The 23,990-nt window shown below is 40.9% G+C and overlaps 2 protein-coding genes across 13 annotated transcripts in view; both read left to right on the top strand.

Annotated features, from left to right (window-relative positions):
• Nucleotides 1-14,310, top strand: part of atp11c (ATPase phospholipid transporting 11C (ATP11C blood group)) — a 59,649-nt gene extending 45,339 nt beyond the window's left edge. Inside the window, exons 15-31 of one of the 8 annotated variants that reach the window (XM_078169410.1) lie at nt 1,040-1,111; nt 1,193-1,266; nt 1,383-1,486; nt 1,579-1,760; nt 3,520-3,786; nt 3,898-4,075; nt 5,049-5,151; nt 5,244-5,389; nt 5,600-5,659; nt 7,144-7,271; nt 7,532-7,667; nt 7,768-7,833; nt 7,947-8,050; nt 8,179-8,335; nt 9,592-9,682; nt 13,086-13,117; nt 13,430-14,310. In XM_078169410.1, the coding sequence (XP_078025536.1) occupies nt 1,040-1,111; nt 1,193-1,266; nt 1,383-1,486; nt 1,579-1,760; nt 3,520-3,786; nt 3,898-4,075; nt 5,049-5,151; nt 5,244-5,389; nt 5,600-5,659; nt 7,144-7,271; nt 7,532-7,667; nt 7,768-7,833; nt 7,947-8,050; nt 8,179-8,335; nt 9,592-9,681 (1,867 nt within the window). In that variant the 3' untranslated portion in view covers nt 9,682; nt 13,086-13,117; nt 13,430-14,310. Of the gene's footprint in view, nt 1-1,039; nt 1,112-1,192; nt 1,267-1,382; nt 1,487-1,578; nt 1,761-3,519; nt 3,787-3,897; nt 4,076-5,048; nt 5,152-5,243; nt 5,390-5,599; nt 5,660-7,143; nt 7,272-7,531; nt 7,668-7,767; nt 7,834-7,946; nt 8,051-8,178; nt 8,623-9,591; nt 9,683-10,593; nt 10,703-13,085; nt 13,118-13,429 lie in introns of those variants that run through there. The other 7 variants (XM_078169407.1, XM_078169409.1, XM_078169412.1 and 4 more) reach the window with 7 other exon arrangements.
• A 5,727-nt stretch (nt 14,311-20,037) lies between these two features.
• mcf2a (MCF.2 cell line derived transforming sequence a) overlaps nt 20,038-23,990 on the top strand; it is a 38,084-nt gene continuing 34,131 nt past the window's right edge. For all 5 annotated transcript variants that reach the window (XR_013491825.1, XR_013491823.1, XR_013491824.1 and 2 more), the window contains exon 1: nt 20,038-20,555. Coding sequence is in view for 1 of the 5 variants with exons in the window: in XM_033633724.2 (XP_033489615.2) it covers nt 20,441-20,555 (115 nt within the window). In the remaining 4 variants the exon portion in view is untranslated. The remainder of the gene's footprint in view (nt 20,556-23,990) is intronic.

Genomic DNA, 23,990 nt, shown 5'->3' on the forward strand with positions numbered 1-23,990 from the left:
TCCCAAACACTTCAAAATCCATAATGGGCGACCTCAAGGGGCAGAAGCTGAAGGTTTTGCCATGGCCCTCACAGTCTCCTGACCTAAACATCCTTTAAAATCTGTGGAAAGACTTAAGAAGATCAGTGTATGCAAGACAGCCAAAGAACACTTACAGAGCTAGAAGCCTTTTGCAATGAAGAACGGGTAAAAAACTCCAAACAAGAATTCAAAGACTTTTAGCCGGCGATAAAAAGTGTTTAGAAACTGTGATAATTGCCCAAGTGGGTGCTACTAAGCACTGATCATTCAGGGTGCCCAAACATTTGCTCCAGGCCCTTTCCCTTTTTTGAAATTAAACAATTAATCCTGCTTAAAATACTGAAGACGTGTCACCTTTAACTTCATGCTTTCATCTTCTACTTACTTTTCTACTCACAGTAAATGAAATTTTGACCAGGGGTGCCTAAACTTATGCATGCCACTGTAACTACGTTGACTTTTGGTTTCATCAGGGACAAGAACAGCGGTCTCCTGGCTGGAAAGCCTTTTCTGTTTGACCAATACACATCCCGTCCTGGCTGACACAGACTTTCTCTCTTTATACTTAATCCATGTGTCCGCTATGACAAAAAAATCCTCATTGACTTTGCATTGGCATTTTTTTGTATTGCCAGTACGTAATTGTAACACATTTTGTGCCCACCACCATGTAATGCATTGTTAAGAGCCAGTGTCCATCTCACATTTTGCTATGAGACTGTGCTGCATAATAACAACAACAACAATGACATTACAACAGCACCAGTGCAAAAACAACAAGCTGCACGCATTATGATTGATAATGATGATAATGACATAACAGATGGGGTGTTATGACTCAGTGAGTTGAACTGACATTGTGGTAGTTTGTTTAAAGAGCCAGCACAGTGATTGAATATGGATGTCACAGGGTGTATTTTGAAAACCCTACATGGTGTGTAATTCATTACAGCAGTCATTCATGTAGCACATGACCACATTAAGTGGCTCATCTGTAATGATTTGTCTCCATCTGCAGGTACGGCTTCACATTTCTGGGGCTTGAGAGTAAAAGCATGAAAATTCTCAACAGGAACAACGATGTTGAAATGTAAGCCAGTGATTCATTACAGTAATTAATCATTTTCCTATTTACATTTCCACTAAAGCTTTTATTTTGTACTTCCCGAAGGTATGAACTGCTTCACGTGTTGAACTTTGATCCAGTGAGAAGGCGAATGAGTGTGATAGTCAGATCCAAATCAGGTGAGTTTGAGATTACCGTCAGGTTTATTGCGTTGGTGGTGATTCAGTGTTGGCCCTCAGCCCTCACCATGCTGTGTGTTTGTGTGTCTGTATGTGTGTTGTTGTTTTGTTTCCAGGTGATATACTGCTCTTCTGTAAGGGAGCAGACTCTTCGATTTTTCCGCGTGTCAGACAAGAAGAGGTCGAAAGGATACGCATGCACGTGGAGCGTAATGCAACAGTGAGTGACAAAAGCCAATTTCCTCTCAAAATCTAGTCATTTCTGTTACGTTTCTTGTTCTGACATTGGATGCTATGTGTGTCACTGTCCAGGAGGGCTACCGGACACTGTGTGTGGCCTACAAATATCTCAGTGCAGAGGAGTACGCGCAGGCAGATGCAGGATTGAGGGAAGCAAGGCTGGCTCTGCAGGACAGAGAGGAAAAGCTCATGGCTGTTTACAACCAAGTGGAAACTGGCATGAGTCTAATAGGAGCTACAGCTGTGGAAGATCGGTGGGTGCTCACACGACATAACCAGACAGCTGTCTCCGATGAACCTGCTGAAAAGTCTCTGAATATCGTGCATTCTGTTACCTTGCTGATGTTGTCCTTCTCCTCCCCTCTGTCTCATTAAAGATCAGTGCCAAGAATTTTAGGAGGCCCTTAATCTCAGAATACACCTAAACTTGATAGGAGAGGCCAAAAGTTAGCAGATGCCAGGAATAAACAATGTGTCATAAACGTCCTGCTCTGTCCACTGTTTGCAACCTCAGCACTTCCTGTAGTAGCAGCCTCTCCGCACCCTTTTCCTGCCTCATGCCTTCTGTCACGTCACCACATTCTTGGTGGTGTTTTGCGGATATGAAGTGGCTTATCTAATTTGGCTTGAGTAATGGTGATAGCCAGAAGTCCCACTTTTAAAAACTTTTTAATATGAGCTCACACTGCCATCTTGTGGCCATAATTGGGTACTCTCTCACAATCCAGGATTATTGTTTTATAATTAGAAAATGCATTAATTAACACAGAAGGGAACACTTTATTGCATCAGCATGAATCAATGCATTTTATCTAAAATACATTTACAATGAATTAATTTACATCAGAGTAATTATTGTCTTCTTAAATTATTGTAGTAAAAAGATGTGGTTATAAAAGATACCTCCTCCTATTTACTAGTGCTCTTTTTTTTAAGTACCACTCCACCCAAACATTAAGGAATTTTTATTAGAATTTGCTAAACATGCTGATAACATATGATATTATAATATATAATTTGATATATAATATATGATGATAAATGATATAAATGACAGTGGTGCAGTGGTTAGCACTGTCACCTCACAGCAAGAGGATTCCTGTTTCGAACCCCAGGGTGGGGGAGCCCTACTGTGCGGAGTTTGCATGTTCTCCCCATGTCACCATGGGTTTTCTCCAGGTACACAAACTTCCTCCCACAATCCAAAGACATGCAGGTTAATTGGTGACTGTAAATTGTCCGTAGGTGTCACCCAGTGTCAGCTGGGATAGGCTCTAGGCCCCCAACAGGATAGGTGGTTACAGAAAAAAAATAAATGAATGAATGAATTGAGAACATCAAGTACAAATTGTTATTTCATTTTTGTCAGCCACCAGCTTTGCTTCTCTCTTTTTTGGCTCTTTCCCCTTCATAGACACCCACATACACACATACATCACATACTGCCTCCGCCCATCCAGGCCACTCTTCTGGGTGAGTGTGTGTGATGTATGAGGCTTGTTTTTGGATCTAAAGGGAAGCAGGGAAAGAGCCTGCAGAAGCGCCAAAGCAAGTTTATGCATGTAGAGTTTGGAAGCAGTAATGGAAGATGGAGGCTTTCATCACGCAGTTATTTATATTAATTTGACAGCTGTTAAAAGCTTATGTGTGCAATTACCTAGTTAAAATAAATATTTTGATGCGTGATACTTATACTTAATGCTTGATGTCATAACAGTGGTATCGTTGCTACCAATGTGTGTGTCATGATAAGGAGCACTTCCCTACTGTCCCTCCTCATACCTCTCTGAGACATGAGTTTCATCCTGATTAAAATCTATAGGCATGAGAAAAACAGCAGCTTTGTCCAGTCTCCCTTTGCACTACATCTCCTGTGAAATTTAACGCTGATGTCCACTATGTTGTTTAACTGGTGACATTTTTTTCTTTCTAGGGATATTATAAACACTTTAGAATTGGTGTAATAATCTGTCACTTGTCTCATTATGTCCTTTCTTTGCACTTACCCTCCAGGCTACAAGAGGAAGCAGCGGAGACCATGGAGGCTCTGCAGGGTGCAGGCATGAATGTTTGGGTCCTAACAGGGGACAAGATGGAGACAGCAAAGTCCACCTGTTACGCTTGTAGATTGTTCCAGAGAAACACAGAGCTGTTGGAGCTGACTGTGCGGACTCTTGAGGATGGAGGGAGGAGGCGGGAGGAACGACTGCACGAGCTCTTGCTTGAATACCACAAGAAAGCTGTGCAGGATGCACCACCGATTAAGGCAGGCGTCACCAGGTTAGTAACTCGTCTTACTTGATCTGTACTGAAGTTCTTGATACTTTTCTCTTGTGTTATGGTGATTATTTAACCAAACTGATTAGCTGATTTCTTTGTTGTGTTTTGTAGGAGCTGGTCTTCAGCAAGCCAGGACTTTGGTTTCATCATAGATGGAGCCACTCTGTCGATGGTGCTCAACTCCTCGTCTGAATCCAACTCAAGTCGCTACAAGAACCTCTTTCTGCAGATCTGTCAGAACTGTACAGCCGTGCTCTGCTGCCGCATGGCTCCTCTACAAAAGGCACAGGTCAGAACAATCATTTAAATGTGGGATTTTTTTTTTTAAATAAACAATCAAAATACTGATTTTCACAGGTAACTATGGAAGCCCATACAGTACTTTATTGAAATTATATTGTATACTTGAAAACGATTATATAATTCAATAATAGCGTTATAATGTTCCACAAATGTGTGTGTTATTTGAGTAAAAATTTAAATGAAAATGCAGTAATGTAATTTTTATTTTCACATACTTGCATAGGCATTTTATGACTATATTAAAAGTAAAATCGAAAACCTGTTTGACATTAAATTTTAAAAGTGGTACCCTGTTGTTCAATTCAAATTAAATTAAATTTAAAAATTAAAATGCAATATTAAAAGTGAAACCTGATTTGCAATCTGTGCAAGCAATATTTAAGTAAAAATGAAAATACAAATTTCTAACAATTTAAAATTGAAAATGGCATTTGACATTACATTTTCAAAGACTTGACCTGCTGTACTGTGGAAGATCTTTAAAAGTTAAATCAAAATTTGAAAATTAAAATGCAGTATAAAACAATGATAAACTTAATAAACTGTATTTGTATAGCACTTTCTAAAATACAGTTACAGTGTGCTTTATGAGACAAATAAAACAATATTATAATAATAATATAAATAATTTAAAACAATGTAGCCGAATATTTTATTTGTACAAGAACAATTCAAGCACAATGAAAATTAAAATGCAATTTTCCAAACTTTTGAAAAAATTAAAAACAGCATTTGACATTTCATTTTCAAAGACTGTGATACTTACACTTGGAATTTTGCATTTTAATTTACACTTTTACCCAGATAACACATATATATGGAAATTTATAATGCTATAGTGGAGTATTATTTTAAAAATATACATCGTCATTTTAATAAAGTGCCCTGTGGGCTTCCGTAGAGAACACTTAGTGTTAGATGTTATCAATTGTTGCCCCTCTGTCTTGGTCCTTCTTTAGATAGTAAAAATGGTGAAGAACTCTAAAGGCAGTCCGATCACCCTTTCCATTGGAGATGGTGCCAATGATGTCAGCATGATTTTGGAAGCTCATGTCGGCATTGGTAAGAAACAGATATCTAACTATTGTTCCAGATGGAGGGAAGAGTTACCTTTTGGTGAAGCTGGTGTGTAACATTTGTCCCTGGTGTTCCAGGCATTAAGGGTAAAGAGGGGCGGCAGGCAGTGAGGAACAGTGATTATGCCATCCCCAAACTCAAGCACCTCAAGAAACTTTTGTTGGCTCATGGGCATCTCTACTATGTTCGCATTGCACACCTGGTGCAGTATTTCTTTTACAAGGTAGGAAGCAATTGTCTTTTCTCAGGCTAAGAATTTGTTTTGTGTTTCAGCTGAGCCTGTATTTCCCAAACACCCCCCCCCCCCCCCCCCCAGAATCAATCCTCTTAACAAACTTTTTTAACTTCAGCTGCATTATAAGCGCAGGGGAACTTATGAATGCATTGGATGGTCTTTGATGTTCCTTTTCTCTCTTTCTCTGTTTGCCTGCAGAACCTTTGCTTCATCTTACCTCAGTTTTTGTACCAGTTCTTCTGTGGCTATTCCCAGCAAGTGAGTATGTCCTGAGGCCCTTTGAGGTTCAAAGATGTTCTGAACATGAAAGGAGGCAGTATCCCTTGAATCCACACTTCCTTGTCCTCCTGAACGCCAGACTCTTTCCCTCAGATTGCCCCACCCTCACTGCCCCCTGGGATGTGTGAGCTTTGATTGACGTGTTTATATACTGACTTAGACTGCATAGAAGTGTTATAAATAAATACAGACATGTGTCATGTTCTGCCACCATGCTACATCGCATGTGGTTATTATGTAATCATGGTGGCGTATGTCTGTCCGTGTGTGTGCGTATGTGTGTGTGCACACTGATGAAATTCACTTTTCTTATTAATGAGAACTGAGTGTATTTTATAAATGTTTTATGGTACCATGTTCATATAAAAACTGCTCCTGACATAGAGATATCATGCATTAAAGCTGTCATTGGTAACTTTTATAAAAACAACTTTATGTCATAAATGAAAATGTCACTATATCCACACAGCAGTACATGAGACAGATATGTCTATGAAAAAAGTACAACTACTCGCCTCGTTGAGCTTCTAATGACCTTACCACACATGAATGAATACAACCAATCAGAACCAAGGTGTCTCTGACACAGCTGTCAATCATAGTTTGCTAACTACAGTCAAACTAGGCAGCGCTGATCAAATATGAATCAAGATTCTGTTACTGCGTTGCCTATTTCATGAATCAGATACTTTCAGAAACATATTTTAATGTAGTGTTTAGCTGCAAAATGAAAAGGTTTGTGACCCGGCCACCATGTTGCAAACGGTTGAGCTAAAAAATCAGCACCGCGGACTGGCCGAACCAGTGATTGACATGATTTACAGGTGCCTCAGAGACTCCTCGGCCGCGGTGGAATCCAGTAGGCTACCCGACTGGGAATTATGTCAGTGGAATTGGATTTGACTGTTCCACATGAATATTTGACTACTGGTTGAAACTGAATGGATGGATGGATAAATAAAAACTCCTCAATTTAAAGAGTCTCAGTGGACTGAGGGGTCCCTAATTGATGATTCAGCTTTCAGGGTGCAGCCCAAATTCTAGCAAATGCCATTGAAAGCACCACAAGGTCTCATGCTTCTCTGTGGATGTAGTGACACTTTCAGTATAAATGACAAAGATTTATTTTATATAAAAAGTTATCAACTGTACTTTTAATTAGTATAAAAATCTTTTTTTTAAAGAGTTTTAATATTTCTATATGTAAAAATTGGGTTGAATTTTTTTAATTCCCCCTCGTGCCACATGGCCCCTGACGTAGATCCTCCATAAGTACATGAAAGATGTATATAAGCTCGCTTATATGACACACTGTATGTGGAAGTATGATGGTGTGTATGAGTTTTGTCCTCTCCATGATATTAACCCCTGGTTGCCCTACCCCTCCTCCTCCTCCTCCTCCTCCTCCTCCTTACCAACCCCTGCCCCTTCACTCCATCCCCTCCTGCTCCCATCCTCCCCAGCCCCTGTATGACGCGGCCTATCTGACGATGTACAACATCTGCTTCACCTCTATGCCCATCCTGGCTTACAGCCTCTTCGAGCAGCACATCTGCATCGAGGTTCTGCTGGACAATGCTACCCTCTACAGGTAAACCTGAGAACATTTGTTTGTCTGACACAACGTTGATGGAGATGAGGACAAATACTCGTATAAATCTTAGCGTAAAAATTGACACTTTTTTCCACAAGTTTAATGTAAAGATTTAAGACTTTTTCTCCCAATGCTGTGCACAAATTTGTGCAAAATGAAAGTGTGAGTTTTGGTTTTTTTAGTTTAGTGAGAGCTGTTCACATTTATGGTTCCCTAAAATAATAACCATTCATCTTTCTCTCTCATGACTTATTTAGAGAGATTGCCAAGAACGGCATGTTACGGTGGGGACCTTTCCTCTACTGGACTTTGCTCGGAGTCTTCCATGGCTTGCTCTTCTTCTTTGGTGTTCGATATTTGTTCAGTAACCCAGCTCTGCAGGATAATGGCCAGGTTTGATTTAATTCACCTTCTAAGTGGGCGTGATAATTAAATTACTTGATTAGGCATTGTCTCCTAAGCACACTTCCTAATTTGTCTCCTTTAATTCCAGGTTTTTGGCAACTGGTCGTATGGAACAATTGTCTTCACTGTCCTTGTCTTCACTGTCACACTAAAGGTAAAGCACTCCCCTGATGTTTATCTATCTTATTATGAAAGGGTGTCTCATTAAAGCAGCAGATATAAATTGTCTTGCAGAATCAATTTAGTGACTTTTCTCTGCTGTTCTAGCTCGCTCTGGACACGCGGCACTGGACATGGATCAACCACTTTGTAATCTGGGGCTCCCTGGCTTTCTACGTGTTTTTCAGCTTCTTCTGGGGAGGAATAATATGGTTAGAAAACAACCTCAGATAACATCACCTACACAGTCACTGCAGCTGACCTGTTATTTCTCAATTCTTTTCCAACCCCCTGTAGCTCTTTCAGTCAGTGTAAACCAAAGTGTCCCCTTCTCCTGCAGGCCTTTCCTGAAGCAGCAGCGTTTGTACTTTGTGTTTGCCAACATGCTGAGCTCGGTGTCAGCCTGGCTGGTCATCATCCTGCTCATCCTGCTCAGCCTACTGCCAGAGATCCTGCTTGTGGTGTTCCGCAAGCCCCGCGGGCCCCACGCTCGACAGGTAGAGCTGAGACACACATGGACTTGGCCTGACACACACATTTGCGCTCTACTTTCTCTTTCTGTAACCCTCCTGCCTTATCGATACCTGTCCCAGATTCACAGTGCTCAAACTTTACGGATATTTGTTGTGACAGTTTAACCATTTATTTTCCCAAAGGGTTCGGTCGTCTGAGACGTGGGTGGGGTGTAGTTACGAGAGGGATTTAAATCAAATCCTTCACGTATGATTGGATTTGTATATAGTAGGCAATGCTCCACTGTAGAGGACATTTGGTCTCTGCGAAACTAATAAATAAGACTTTAACCACATTTTCTTTTAGCTCACATCCAAACACACACCTCTGAACACATGAGCTAATGGTCAAGTGTCTTTATATAACAGCTAGTCATTGAATCACATATGATTGAAGACATTTACGTTCAACCTAGAGCTCAAGAGGAGTCATCTGAAATATATGTTATCAAATATTTTAATGTTTTAAACAAGGAGCAAAGAGTTTTTGTCTTCACATTTCCTGTAGTTGCCATTTACCAAGAGATCATGGAGCTATTAACACGGCGACACAGTATCAGAATATGGAAAATTATTATTTTTATTTCACTGCATCTCTAAGATCAGGATTTAATATATTCTTTCTGCAAGTTTTCGGCCTGATTGCATTTCAGAGGGGCAGTTTTACAGTTTCCTCCAGAAGACAACTTTCCCAGACATATTTAGTCATTTGAGTTAGCTCCCCATGAGGCTAATGTGTTTTCCAAGCAGCTGGAAATGTTTGGTAGTGTGCGCTTTGCTTTGGGGTGCATTCCACACTTGTGTTTTTTTTTTTTTTTTTTTTTGAAATTGTGTCTAGACTCGTTTTATTTGGGAAAAGCAATAAACAAAACCAAATGTTTTACACAAATTTACAGGGAAGTCTTACAGCAGGTTTACATTGTTCTGTTTGAGTATGTATATGTCAGTTTAAAGTTTCAGAATCAAAAAGAAATTTACAAAATTTATAAAGTTGTTAGTAGCTGCAGGTCCTGGAATACTGTGGATTTTGCAGTCTACAAATTAAAATGAAAGTTGTTGCTTTAAGTGGTGTAGTTTGACTATCTAGAACACCCCCTCTAACTCTATTTTTACTCATTTTCCACCTTTCCAACTTTGTTTTCCTAACTTGTGCTCTCGCTTCTGCACTTAAACGCATTCTTCTTCCTCTGTCTCACCCTCTCGTCTCCTCTCTCTTCCTCTCTGGGCCTGCCTCCCTAAAGATGAAACATCGCCTTCCTTCCTCGGGGACATCTACTATCTTCATGTTGTCGCAGACCACTAGCACTCACAGCTTCTCGTGGAGTGACTGAGGTCTCTTTTTCTTTCTGTCAGCTCTTAGACTTAAGTCCCCTGCTGCGAAGTTTCTGTGTCTGTCAGTCTTGCTTGTTTCCTACCTGTTGTGTCCTTCCTCTCCCACTGTTTGACTCCTTCCTCACCCTCTAAAGTGACTCGGGGGTGGCGTTCTGAGGCTTTTTACAGTCCCCACTTGGCTGGGCAGATTAGGTCAGACAATTTAGATTCCAGATAAATATCACATCAGGAGTGTTATCCTTGGAGGGTCCCATCTTTAAACCTGGACTTGAGTGCTTTTCTTTAGATATATGTTTATTAAATTGGGAGGAATGTTGGTCAGCGGGCTGGTGTGTGTGCCCAAGCAGTGTGGAGCAGGACCGGGTGTCCAAACATGCAGTCAGTTGTTCATTGTTGTCTGTCCAGTTGTATCAGTCAGTGTTTCCTCCCAGCTGCCTGTGCTGCTCCAATGCCTGCTGCCTCCGCATGTCAAGTCAGGTGAATGCAGCACGTCAAAGCACACAAACGTATCTGCATGAGGCTCAAGTCAACAACCTCATCCTGGATCCTCACCACAAACCCTGCGGGCCACTGCATTATGTCTGTGCGTGCGTGTGTGTTATCGTACATCTATATCGTACATGCTTTTGAGAAATGTGCAAGGATAGTGTGTATTAAGACGAACCAAATAATTTACAGCCAAGGCCTCTGAAACAAATATTATTGCAGGGAAAAGGTGTCTAAACCAGCACCAGGACTGATCATTATCCACCTGTCCAGTTTTGAAGTCTTTGTGTATGTATATGTTTGTTCCCTGTGTTTTTGTGTTTGTCTGTGTGCAAGAGAGAGCACAAAAGGAGAGAGAGAGGCGAACTGTGTGTGTGTTTGTCAGCATAGTGATGTCATCGGTGTCTCTTGCCTCACCCTTCTAGAAGAAGCCGGTTCAGTCGAGAGTGGGGGGCCACCAGTCTCCCCGGTCGTCAGCCAGGCCCCTGCTCATGAGAACCTTTTCAGATGAATCCAATACTGTCATTTAAACAGGTACCAGCCCACCTTCAGGCCATTTAAGCCAATCAAAGACTCGCTCCCCCAGTCGACCTCTCCAGCAGTCCTGGTCCCTAACTCTGAGTTTTAACATGAGAATCAAAGGCATAACGGCACACAGGCCACATTCAGCAAGACCCAGTGTGTTCTTTTGTGTTGTGTGAGCTGATATTGGCTGGCTGAAGAGATGCAGTTTATCCATGTCTGACTCAATACTGAATCAACATTTTTAGTGGAAACGGTGCATTTATTAAACAGGTGTATGCATCTTTAGGTCTAATGTTGCTGACCTTAAAACCATGCTCCTTTCAGCCTCCCTTTATAAGCCAAGCTTATATTACCCTCTGCATGTGCTTAAAAAACCCAATTTGAGTCCATCTCATTTTTGTACTAGGAATGTCTGAGTGTGAGGTCAGTGTGTGTCGGTGTCAGTTTGTTTGGTGACAGTGTGAAACAGCAGAGCTGGTCTGTGATTGTAGCTTCATGTACCGTTTGTAACGTGTTGGTCTGGTCATGGTCGTGTCGTCCTGTGTGCTCATGCAAACCTGTGTTGGTGGTTGCTGTCTTGCTTACTTTCCTGGTCAAACAAAACGGATGCCGTTGTGAGTGCTGAGCTTAACTCACTGCATGATGTGACGTTGCCTTAACCTCAGACCGGATGCTGCTGCATTTTACACACAGGGGGTGACAACAACATAAATGAAAACATCACGATAAAACACATCAGAAACTGTTCAATTTAAATATGGAAAACCAAAGTGTACAATTTCATATAAATAATTAAATTAATAAATGAGACATTATGGAGTAATGACATGTAGACAAAATATGAAATATATATGACACTCAGCTCACTATTAGATATTTTTTCATTTATTTAGTATCACATTATATCAACTATATCAACACACAGTCATCTTTCGTTGGGTACTTTTACATAATGATTAATCTTTTCAGTTTAAAAAAAAAAAATTATTAATTACACAGAACATGAGGTGTGTTTTCACTTTGGATGAATAAATAAAAAACTTAACAAAGAGTTAAATAAAGAAATTTAAACAGAAGAAGGGCGTTCTGGGTAAATATAAAATTTTCTGCTTCTTCCAAATTTCCTTAAAATTTCATCACCTGAAGCTTCACTCAGAAGGTTGTTTTTTTTTTTTCCATTACAAAGATTTCATGAATGATATCATACCAGTTCTCTATAGATGTGGTGTCTGGCTGAAGCAATTTCTTTTTGGTTGCTTTTCCAAAAAGGAAATTTTGTTGTAAAATTTGTAGACATTGAAAGTAGAAGTTCAAAAAGGAGTTCATCCCACTTAAATACAATTTTTGCCCCAAATACAGTTGTTAATTCAGGTCCAAAACCAGTGGTAGGTTGGCTTCTTTGGGGCCACAGTTCCTCCAGCAGCTGGAAGACTTTGAGTGGTGAGGCTTCTGAGCAGGTGTAATAAACATCTACTAAGACTCTTCTAGCCAGAAGCTCTCCATAAAATACAATGTTCACTTGGAAGAATGACACTGATTGGGGAAAAAAAACTAAAACCACTTTAAAACAAAACTGAAAAAAAGCAGCATAAAATAACATTTTTATGAGCTGAGCTTTAAAGGTCCAGTGTGTACGATTTAGTGCCCTCTAGTGGTGAAATAGGAGAACTGAAACCTCTCTCGTCTGCCAAGCCTGTAGGAGAAATATGGAGGCTAATGTTAAAATGATAATGGCCCTGTCTACAGCAAGTGTTTGCTTTGTCCATTCTGGGCAACTATGGAACAACATGGTGGACACTGGGAAGAGAACCTGCTCCATATGTAGATATAAACAGCTCATTGTTATGAATGATGTATACCCTTTGTGCCAGTAGATACCCCTAAATCGAACACACTGGACTTTTAAAAATATGTCGGATTATTTCGCAATTTCATAGTTTTACTTATATTTTGTCTGCATTCATCCACATTGATTCTCATATATTGTTTATTTTATAATGTCTTTTTTATTGATTTAATGTTATATACTTTCAGTCTCAAATATATAGAAGACTTTGGTAGATGGTGTCAAATTGGATTTGTTTAAACTCGTCTCAAGCAGGTGTTTAAATATTCCACCAGACGTCCTTAAAGTCCTGATGTATGGCCACGATATCAAGAGCACCGGAGGTGTTCTGAGGTGAAAGGGCATCTCTGCACCTTTTGGGGCACTTGATATTGTGTTAAATGTCGAAGTGTTTTCATTTCTTAGTCAACCCCCTGTAGGTAGGTCTGAATGTCACACCTTCCCATCACTGTAGACCAGGGTCACTGATACCTATGGCTTAACTATAGCACCAGGACTTGTGCAACAGCTTTCGATGTTTAACCTGCGTTTTTATTCTCCCGCTAGCTGTCAGAGGACGCCCTCCTACAAACATCCAGGTAAACTATAGCGAGATGAGCCTGATTGTAATTTTCTGTGTCTGTTCAATGTCCCTGCTGCGCTTCGACAGATCAGTTAACTTGGATGAAATTGGGAGCATTTCCTTTACTAATTTTTGCTCGTCTCTGGTGGCGGGGAACGTGTCGTTTGAGTGTTTTTTAAGGATTGTGGGATGTGGCTAATCCAACACTTACTCTCTTGATCAATGATTTTTTTGGGGTGATTTCATGGTGCTTCGTCCTCTTTCTCTTGTTGCCACAAGCACATAATGCAAACACTGAAGTAACATCTGTCTGCTTGTACTATCCCAGATTGCAGTGGTCATACCTCTATCCTACAAGCACCTGAAGGAGCGCGAGTGAACAGCAGCAAGGACTCGCAGCAACGGTGGCAACGGCCACTTTCAGGGTCCTGTAACCAGTCGGGTCAGAGATGTCTGCCATCATGCCTGATCTGAAAAGAGGAGGAGGAGAAGAGGAGGGAAAAAATAAGAAGAAAAAGAGAGATGTGCTGACTGGGGGGGAAGGGATCAAAAGGGGTTAAGCAGTCTTTTGACTTGCGTCTCTCTGCTCCGTCCTCTGCCCAATCCCAACAACTCCCGACCCCCCATGCATGCCTGCAGAGCAGTGCCCTGCATAATTTTTTAACATATCTACACAGATGACAGGCATGACTTTTTCTTTCTTTTACTACTTCTTCTTCTTCTTTTTTTTTTTTTAAATACTAGCTTACAAATGAATGCATACACGGCTGCCTTGTCAGTAGCTCTATCCAACTGCTGTGTTTTAACAAGCAGTTGTAATAATATCCACTCCAAGAATGGTTCACCTGCATGAAAGAAGGCTCTAAAGAATGCTTCACTCCACTGATATTCAGTCACTGTATTCTGCAAAGACATAATGATCTCATCCTCTCCAATGGTTACACTTTAAAACGGTTATTCTACTTTAGCGTTATTACGCTTTTCAACGGTTATTCTTTAAATGGTTATTAGGCTTGGGTGGTATCAAGGTATCACAGTATATTAGGATATTTACAAATTCAGAAGGTGTGACTTTCAAAACCATGAAAAATACAGACCCTCCTCTTTATAGATCAGGAAATGACACAGTTGTTCCACTTAGACTTCCGGTCCAGCCACTACTACACATTAACAGCAGATGAAATACTGAATTTAAGTCCACCTGACCTGAAAAACACACTGTGGGAAACAGCGAAATTAGTTTTAGGAACTTGGCACTCAATGGTAGGTTGTTCCTTTTGACGATGTATAAACTTGTCAGTAATAAAATTCTGCTGATTCCCAGAAGAAACAAACCAGTACAAAGCGTGGATTGTAGTGATCAAAGGAAAGAACTGGATACAGTTGGGAAATTGCAAAGTTTGTAGTGCTGATGTCATAACGCTTTTTTTGTGGGCAATAAAATACAAGACAGATGCACAGCATGCACAAATACAAATGCTCCTCTGTTCCTCTGTAGACTGTTGGCTAGCATTTGTTAGCTTGAGCAAGTGAACCTACCAGTAATGAAATCAGGGCTACAGACCCTGGAGTCTCCCAACAGTGTCCGGGTCTTTCGTTTGACTGCTGCATTCCACCCTTTGTGCTGGTTCGTTTACCGTAAACTTGAATTGATAGCCCGGGCTATTATTAGCTTAAATCACTGAAATCAATGGGCCTGTATTTGGGACAAGTGTCTATATGGGAGAGGCCTTTAATTCCTTTCACACACAACTGTTGTATTAAAATTAGGCCTCAGATAATATATCAATTGTGAATAATTAATTTGATCTACCTCAAACAGAAGCCACTCAAGGATTACAGCACCCAACATACCGACACACTTCATCCTGTTAGAACTAGTCACAACTTGAAAAACCCTTTGGATTCCTTAGATCTGAGCACCCGTGCGGACTAAAGAAATATGAATAACTTAAAGGGTAATTGAAGAATGGGCACATAATTTGAGATGTTTGCACGTCTGAAGAACTTCTATAAGAAAAAGAAGGACTGCTTGGCAACCAGACCAGGCGTCTAATTGAGACAAGTGTTTATTTGTCAAAATGTGTACCAACACTGGGCGAGTAAAAGGGACTGGGCTTTTAATTGGGGCTAGGCTTTTAATTAAGTTTTAGGGTATTTACCGAAGCCAGAGACTTTTATTTTGACATCAAGTTAGTACCTTGTTGAAGAGAACAACCTACAATTGAGCAGCAAAGTCCTAAAACTATTTTCCCATTGTGTATTTCAGCTCAGGAGGACTAAGGTTTAGCATTTCATATGCTGTTTTCGTCCACAAGTGGCTGGACCAGAAGTCTAAGAGGAACAACACTGTTGTGTCCTAGGAACCAAAAGACACCTTGAAACTATCTATATTAAGATGTATTGTATGTAGTGCACATCGGGCACCACCAGAGGTCATTGTCTACCAGTGGAACAGGCAGCTGAGCTGTCAAACATGGCGACAGTGAGTGGTGGGGATAACCTTATTTGACTGTAAACAGCCGGGAGCAACGGTTGAGAAGCTGCAGGGAAAACAGCGTATTTGCACATCTAGCTTGGTGAATAAAGGTAGCACCACACACAAGTACCGTCATATACTGTATACCCCAGTGAAATTTCATGAAGGTGTGACAAAAACAGATACTGCCCAAGCCTAATGGTTATATGTTTCAGGAAATGCACTCCTCTACAGGTCCAAATCATTTAAGATGAAAAGTTACTGAAGATGATTTCAGACTGTTAGAACATGTTTCTGGTTTATAGATGATTCTATGATTGTTTCCACTGATGAATTATTTTATGAATACTAAGATATAAGAGAAGTTAACGGAGGCCATATTACCACTCAATCCAAAAAGTGTGTGTGTGTGTGTGTGTGTGCAAGATTGAGAGATAGATTAGAGACGTTAAGCAATGAAACATTGCTCGGATGCTCGGAGCATGACCCAAATCGTCCAACCTCAGAGATAATTTAAGAGTCAGTTTAAGATGAGAAAATTAATATATGTGCTGTACTGTATATATAGCTTAGAGATGTATGATAGCATCTGCTCAAAGCCAAAAAGATGAATCAGATTCTGTCCACGCTAGTGTGACCTGAAAGTGACAAGTCAGTGTGTGTGTGTGTGCCTGTGTGTGTTACATAAGTGCGTGCTGGATGAGAAAAGCCAGCCATGTGTCGTGAAAACCAGGATTACTTGAACCTCATCGATGTAGTACGGTTAGAAATGTCCTGCACTATTAAGGAAGCTGGTTTTGTCATTGCGTCTCTGAGGCACATGAATATATGCCTGAGCACACGCACATATCAGATAGACGAGAACAAACACACAATAACCACACACGTCATACATATAAATGCGCACATGCACTAAAGCCTAAATGAGGTATTTATGTTCATCACTCATTATCTAGTTTGCATCATTTGTCTCGGGCAGGCTGACGTAGGAGTGTGAAGTAAATCAACTCCAGACCTGCGGAGAAGTTAATGCCACTGTGAGGCTCCACGCTCCGGCTCCCTCTTTCTGTTCTTGGTCCAGTTTGCTGACCGACAGGATGACAGAGTGGACTGTTTGGCCTTTTCTTCTTTCTTCTTTCTTTGTGTGCTTCATACATTCCATATAAACATGCCGTGATTTTAAACACTTAGAAATAGTTTCTGAATATTTTTTTCTGGTTTTTTTTTTTCTTCCCACAAACATGTTATTGTCTATTTGGCATATTTATTGTTAAGTGTACTTTTACTCACAAATGCTATACTTTTATTACATGAGTCTTTTTTTATTGTGGAGAGAGTGGTCAGCTTTGTGCCAGTTGAGTTGGTCTGTGTTACTCCAGCCCTGATGTGAGCCCGTGCCAATCCTGTTCAGTAGTCTTTGTCATACATGCAAAGACAGGCAGCCCCCCCCAACACACTCCCAATATCCCAGAGTTGAACCAATGCCACTCTTTATACAAAGTTATCTCAACTAATGGTTTAAATCGATGAGTTCCTGTCACTAATTGTTTGTTTTGTGTCACAGGATCTGTCAGTATGGTGATTTTACAGTTTATTACTTTACTGATCCCTGATAAGGGGAGACACCTCAGGTGAATAGAGTAAATTTTAACATATAGATATCATATCAACATAAAACTCCCCCAGTTGAGATAATAATTTTTTGTATGACGAATTTTCTGGACTTTTATGTTAAAATATGCAAATGAGGCATTATCTAATAAAATATGCACCATTTACATATATTCCAAGGGCAGAAATCTGAACACTGGAAACCATGTCCAAAATTCTTGTTTTATTGTGTTAACATATTAGGTCAAATGTTTTTATTGAGGGAATTTTAAATATCTCTTTCTAAATCAGAAAATACTGTCAACAACTATACACAAAATGAAAACCTTCAGAATATAGGCATGAATCAAACTGTAAAGTTTGGTTACTAAAATGAAGATTTTTCGCTCAGAGAAAAATTTCATTTTGAGAAAATGTCCTTTATATTTCATGTTTTATATTATAAAATATGACACCACAGGGTGTTAGAGCAAAAGAATTAACTACTACAAACTTTTCCAGTTGAGTACTTATATTAAGACAATTATTTTTTGTATGACTAATTTTCTTGAATTGTATGTTTAAATATGCAAATTAGTAATTAATAAATATTAATATTAATAAAAACATTTCCAGAGCAGAAATCTGTTTAATGGTTAAAACCACATTTAACATTTTTGTTTTATTTTGCTGACATATGAGAGTCAAATGGTTTTACAGAGGGAATTTTGGATATCTCTTTTAATCACTCCATAAATTAGACAATACTGTCATCAGCCATACAAAAATCCCTTTTTTATTTATTATTTTTTGGGAATAAAAGGTTGTATAAATCAGGCTTCGAGTGATGTATAAAAAAAACTCTGTAAAAACCTTCAGAATAGAGATAAGAATAACACTAAAGCTTGGTGCATGTAAGTGATACTGAAGTGAAAACTTTTGGCTCAGAGTTTGAGGGGAAAAAAACTATATGTATTGTCATATTTTATACATTGTAGACAAAAAAAATGACACCACAGGGTCATATTCTCAGAAAAAGAACTACAAACTTTCCCAGTTGATCACTTTCACAGTAGTTTTTTGTATTACAGATTTTCTTAAATTGTGTGTTCAAGTATGTAAATTAAACATTACCTTATTAAATTTGTGCAATTTACATAAATTCCAGAACAGAAATCTGACTAAAATAAACACCTAAATGTGCATTTTGAACTCATTCCTTTCACTGATTAAATTAAGACATATTATGGAACCAAATTGCCCAAAATCTCCAGCCTGACCGGTGCCGTTTCACCTGGGGTGTCTCACCTCAAACAATAACTCCAGTACAGTACTCTCTCGCACTGGGCTTGTATTTCACCCCACTGACTGTAGCCTGACATTTCTGATCCAGTGCACGCGCAGAGTGGCAGCCATAATGCCAACACATTAAGATGGTGTTTATTTGTTCTTAACAAATGGAAAAATGTACATGCCTTTCAGCGTCATTTTCTACTAAGCTTGTTTTTCCGATGTTAGGAACATGAAGGAGGCTGCTCTTTACTCTGTCACCTCCAGACTGCACTGTGCCGGAGACACCGGATGTTAAGAGGACACACCGAGAGGGGCTGCCTGCTTTGTTAAAATCAAAAGGAAAAAAAAAACCTTTAAGTGACGTCAGAGATGCTATTTTCAGAGCTTAAAAATATCTTGGAATCTAACGTTTTGCCTGTCTAAATGAAAAGTATAAAAGAATGGATTGTATTTTTAATGCAACCTTTTTCCAGCCACTTTTGTAAGAAAATCAAAATGTTGAAAGGAAAAAAAAAAAAAAAAAAAAAAGCACGAGAGGCTCTGTGGTTGTGGACGCTGTCCCTGTCTGCGAGGGGTGGAGGTGGACGTCTTCAGGCACCTCAGTGACCCTGTGTCACGCAGCAGGGACACCCCGCCACCTCCAGCCCTTTGGGTGTCCAGCCTCAACACTCCAAACCTCCAAGCTGAATGTACCTCTTTGAAACTAGTCTGTTCAAAACCTGAAGATTTTCTGTAATAAAGCAGAATGTTTTGAAGATGACGTCTTCTAGTGCTCTGTCACACACACGGTTATGCCAGCAGGTTCTGTGTGATGTAAGGATGTGTGGGCGGCTGAGAGTGTGTGTGTTTGTGTGCGTTTGACCACACTAAGCAGATGCTGTGCGGTAATGAGATGGCTGAGAGGCTAAGCTGGATCAGCTGAGTGGCTGCGTATCAGGACGGCGTATTGCTGCTCTCCCGCTGCTCCGTGTGTGGCCTCACATCAAGAAAACATCAAGCACTGTGAGTCACTGAGTGGAGCCTTACACACATTTATATATATCTGTTTTCTCCACTTGAGTCTCTGCTGTTTATGAGCACTCATTCACTCAGGGTGGTTGTGGGCTCAGCAGTGGGGAGTCGAGTTGAGAAAGCCTCTGTGTATCTGTATGTACACAATGATACCCTTTCATATTTGTTCTGTTTGAATGTGATTGTTGTGTATTAAAGGCTGTGCTTCGCATGGGCCAAACTTGTTGGCTGAGGGTGCGGTAGATTTTCATTTTCTGTTTACAATAGATCTATTCTCCACTGTGTGTGCATCTATGTTATAGTAAAGCTGGAGGAAGTGGGGACATGGACATGGCAGCCAGACAGCCTAACAATCCAGCCTACTGTAGTACAGTCAGCATTATACTGAAGGCATAGAAAACTGCACAAGGGAGCACGAGGGAAGTGAGTGGAAAAGTTGGGAGGGAGTTGGCGGCGTGTCAGGAGCAGACTCTTGAGCTCTGCTCGGTGCAGAGCTGACGCACTAAAACCCGGAGAGGGAGAGGAGAGGAGAGGGGAGGGGAGGAGAGGGGAGGGGCGACAGAGGGAGACAGACAGCAGTGGCTAGATGGAGCCTAGTTTGTTTTGAAGTAGCTGCTGCTGCGAGCAGGACAGTCTGCCGGCACTACTGTGTGTCTGTGTGTGTATATGAGAGGAAAACCTCACTGCACCCAGTCTGGGCTTATGTGGACAGGTTTTCTGTTGGAGACACTCTATGCAGTTCAAGGTCAGGAAGATCCAGCAGCCACCTCAGGGAACTGTCCCATCTGGATCTTTGGACCCCGCAGAGGCAGGTGGGCGCAAGTTTCCCTGTCCCTCGGTCACAGGGACACTATGCAGGGCTATGGGACTCTGAGGAGGATGTGAGGCCTGGACTACTGTCAATACCTCCCACGACAGCGTCAGTTCTTCCAGCCTGATCCTGTGTGGAGTTGGAGTCGAAGGGGAATGGGCCCGGCCTCACTGCAGGAGGAGAGAGAGACGGAGACAGAGTCCAAGGGGGAGATGGAGGGCTACCGCTGCCTTCTGCAGGCCGGCTCCCAGCTGGAGAGCACTCTGCAGCGTGAGTACGCATGATGCTGACTGTCCTCATTTAACTCCTGCTGGCCACTAGAAGGCTTTTAATCCTGTGGCTACCCTAAAACTGTTTCCCCTGACTAAATTTGGCAGTGTTGTTCTTAGCAGGCTGAAACTTAAAGACACTGCAGCACAAGTCCATTTAGTTTGATACACAGTGTTCATTTGTGACTTCTGAGGATCATTACAGGAAGTAACAGGAGTACTGCAGCCTGTGTGTGAGGTTAGTCAGTGGTATTGATGTGCCAGTTCCTGCAGCTTTGCTCCAACACCGGGCCATTGCAGGGATTATGTCAGCTATTTTAAGCCATCACAGATGGATAGATATTTATCCATAGTGATACTTTGTAGCTGCTGATGTCAAATAACCCATTAGGAAGAAAAAATGGAATGTTAAGAAAGCACATAATGCAGCTTTCATCACTCAGGATATGTGTGACATGTATTGAATTACGAGGCTAATAAACTGCCAACACTTTATATCCTAAAGCAGCGACTGAATTTACAGAAAGGAAAAATTGAGGGTGTTTCTTTATACAATAATGTCATTAACTTGAAAAATCCTTCCCAAAAGCAATGTTTAAAAGCACCACAACAACATTACCCTCACCATTTGTCACCACTCTGAAGCTTTACTTTGCAAATGGCATGTAAAACTGGTGAATGAAGGTAAGCTTATGGACAGAAATAGTGTCCGATGTGATTGATGGCTCCACGGAGGAGCTTCCTCCAGAGACTAATGTGATTACTTTGGGATCTTGGCAGCCTTGAGTTATTGTTTAATTGATGCGCCTTTGCCTTTTTATGTCTCCTGTGGGTTCATCATACCTGAGCTAGGGTGTGTAGGTTACAGAGACAAGGCCACGCTGAGTTTCTATTTATACCAGATAACGTTTTTTTCCCTCTCTGTGCGTGAAATGTGAGCCTTCCTCTCAGGGTTTGTCCTAATCTTCTTACTGCGGATGCAGTGGTGAGCATAAAGAACACACTGCTGTGTGAAACAGTAACCAGGGAGACATCATATACTTCATGGGTGATGATACATTATCCATCATGTAGCTCACCTATTGCCCTCTCCCTTCTACACCAGAAGTGTGTGAACCGCCTTTGGCTCATTTAAGGAATGTGAGAGATTAAGTTTACAGTATACACAGTAATCATCATGACACAGGGCCTCATGACTGAGTGATTAGGCAACACCCAACGGAAGACTTTTCTCCCCAGGGTGTACAATCTAAATCTTCGTTTTGGTCTTGTCCTGCTTATCAGTTAAAATCTGTGTGAAATCATAAACAAGTATTCCAGCTGGTGCAGTATACCATGAACAAATTTAATGTTCTCCATGCTGACAGCAGTGTGATAAATACCACACAGTCTAATAATACTTTATGAGAGAAAGTAAAATAATAAAATAATGAATCACCAGACATTACAAAGGTTAACAGGTCATGGCGCAGTAAAGGCAACATTTTCCTCCTTTAACCACCACTTATACACACTTAAGGCCAGTGCATACTTTTCTCACCCCAATGTCAGTGTGAACACACGTGCAGCCCAAAATTTGTGACCGCACGGACTGTATACTTACATAGCAAGCGCATCAACTGCAGCATGCTCCAGTTATAAATCTCTTATTTCTTGCACCAGTGTACTGTATTCCTCATCCCTGGTCCTATTCTTGTTAAGCAGTCACTTATTATATATTTTCTTTTGCATTTTTTCTTGTTGTTCAGCTTAAAAACAATCACAGGAGCTTTTCCAAGTGTCATGACCTCGCTATTTTCTTTCCTAATGCACCTGCTTCTTGTTCTTGATTTTATGGTAGTAGGCAAACAACGTTGTAGAGCATTACCGCCACCAACTGAAATAGAGTATGGATCGGGAAATGCACAGACTTCAAAAAACAAACTGACCTGGACCTTCAATGGACCTTTCGCTAAGCCCCGCCCCTTTGTGATCGTCCGTCAAGTTGTCGGAGTAAGCATGGAGCCCACACTGTAACTAACTGCACTCCCTGAAGAAATATCATCATATTTTTGAAAAAATGAAAGAGTGATTCCAGAGAGAAGCAGACAGAGGGGTCTACAGTCTGTGTTTGAAGGATATATCCAGGATGTCAAACTGACTCAGCAGCAACAACAGGTTAAAAAGACAAAGATAGTTAGAAGCTAAAGCCGAACTATAGGCTACAGATCACAGTGTAAAAGTGAACCACCACATCACTGCTGATCGCCACACAAGACAATGAATATAAAGGGAAGCTTTGCTGATATTGAACCAGCTGTGTAGCATCACAGTGTGTGCAGATGAACGGTGTTTGGCTTCGCCCCTGTGCTGCTGCCAGCACCCAGACCTCCACCGCCTTCCAGGGGAAGTCAAACAACGTTCATCTACCCACAATGCGATGACACACAGTTGGTTGAATATCAGCAAAGTTTCCCTGCTTCCCTTCACTGGTTCCTGTACAGCAGGGTCGGTCTTTGTTTCACTGTTATAATCATTAAAAAGCAAAAGCAGCATGTGTATACATTCAGTAGGCTATATCTTCAGTAGCTAGCTAGCTAACCCTACACTTTTCAGGGTATGATTTTGGTTTTGGAACAGGGAAGGAATGTATATCTTTTTCCAACTTCTCCAGGTTACGAGTATCATTAATACACGACGTGCCCCAGGCACAACATTTAGCTCCAAATCCACAAAACCAGCCTGAAAATGAAGGAAATCTGAAATGATTGCATTAGAGTTAAAGGAGCACAGCTGTGTTGTTGTCGGGCCCTGGTCTGAGCTGGCCTGATGCAACATTATGATTAGCCAGCCTGCATCCAGGGGCGGGACTTGGAACTCAGTACAAACGTCTTCCACAGTAACCACACCATTTACCTAGTAGTACACCACCTCTTAAAATACGACCACACCACTGCCTATGTCCGCTATGACTCAGCTGCCTACAGGGCTTTAATTAGAAGCTGAAATGTGAAATCCTTCCAGAAACAACACCTTACCTTTTTTTCAGTGCTTAAACTTCAGCTGACATTTCAACTACTTTAACTGCCTCTGCTGCACCTCCCACCCTTCTCACATGCAAACAATTAACATTTAAGACATTTTAACCAGTTTACCATGTTTGCTTCTGACATTTTCAGCACAAATGAGCACAGAGAGTTTTCTTTTTAGAACGTTGCCCTTTCTGGTTGTCTCTACAGCAGTGTGGCAGATGCCAAAAGCAATATTATATGATAGAAAGCCACATGAGTCATGGTAAATCACTAAACACTACAGAGGCTATCAGCCCATATAACAGTAAAATATTCCTCCTTCCACAGCACCAAATATTTTCATCTATTTGTGTCACATATCCCTGCAAAAACTACCAAACATCTTCAAAACAAATACCCACATAACTGTCACAAGGGCTGCCCAG

The sequence above is a fragment of the Epinephelus lanceolatus genome, chromosome 7 (assembly GCF_041903045.1).
Source record: "Epinephelus lanceolatus isolate andai-2023 chromosome 7, ASM4190304v1, whole genome shotgun sequence".
Classification (NCBI taxonomy): Eukaryota; Metazoa; Chordata; class Actinopteri; order Perciformes; family Serranidae; genus Epinephelus; species Epinephelus lanceolatus.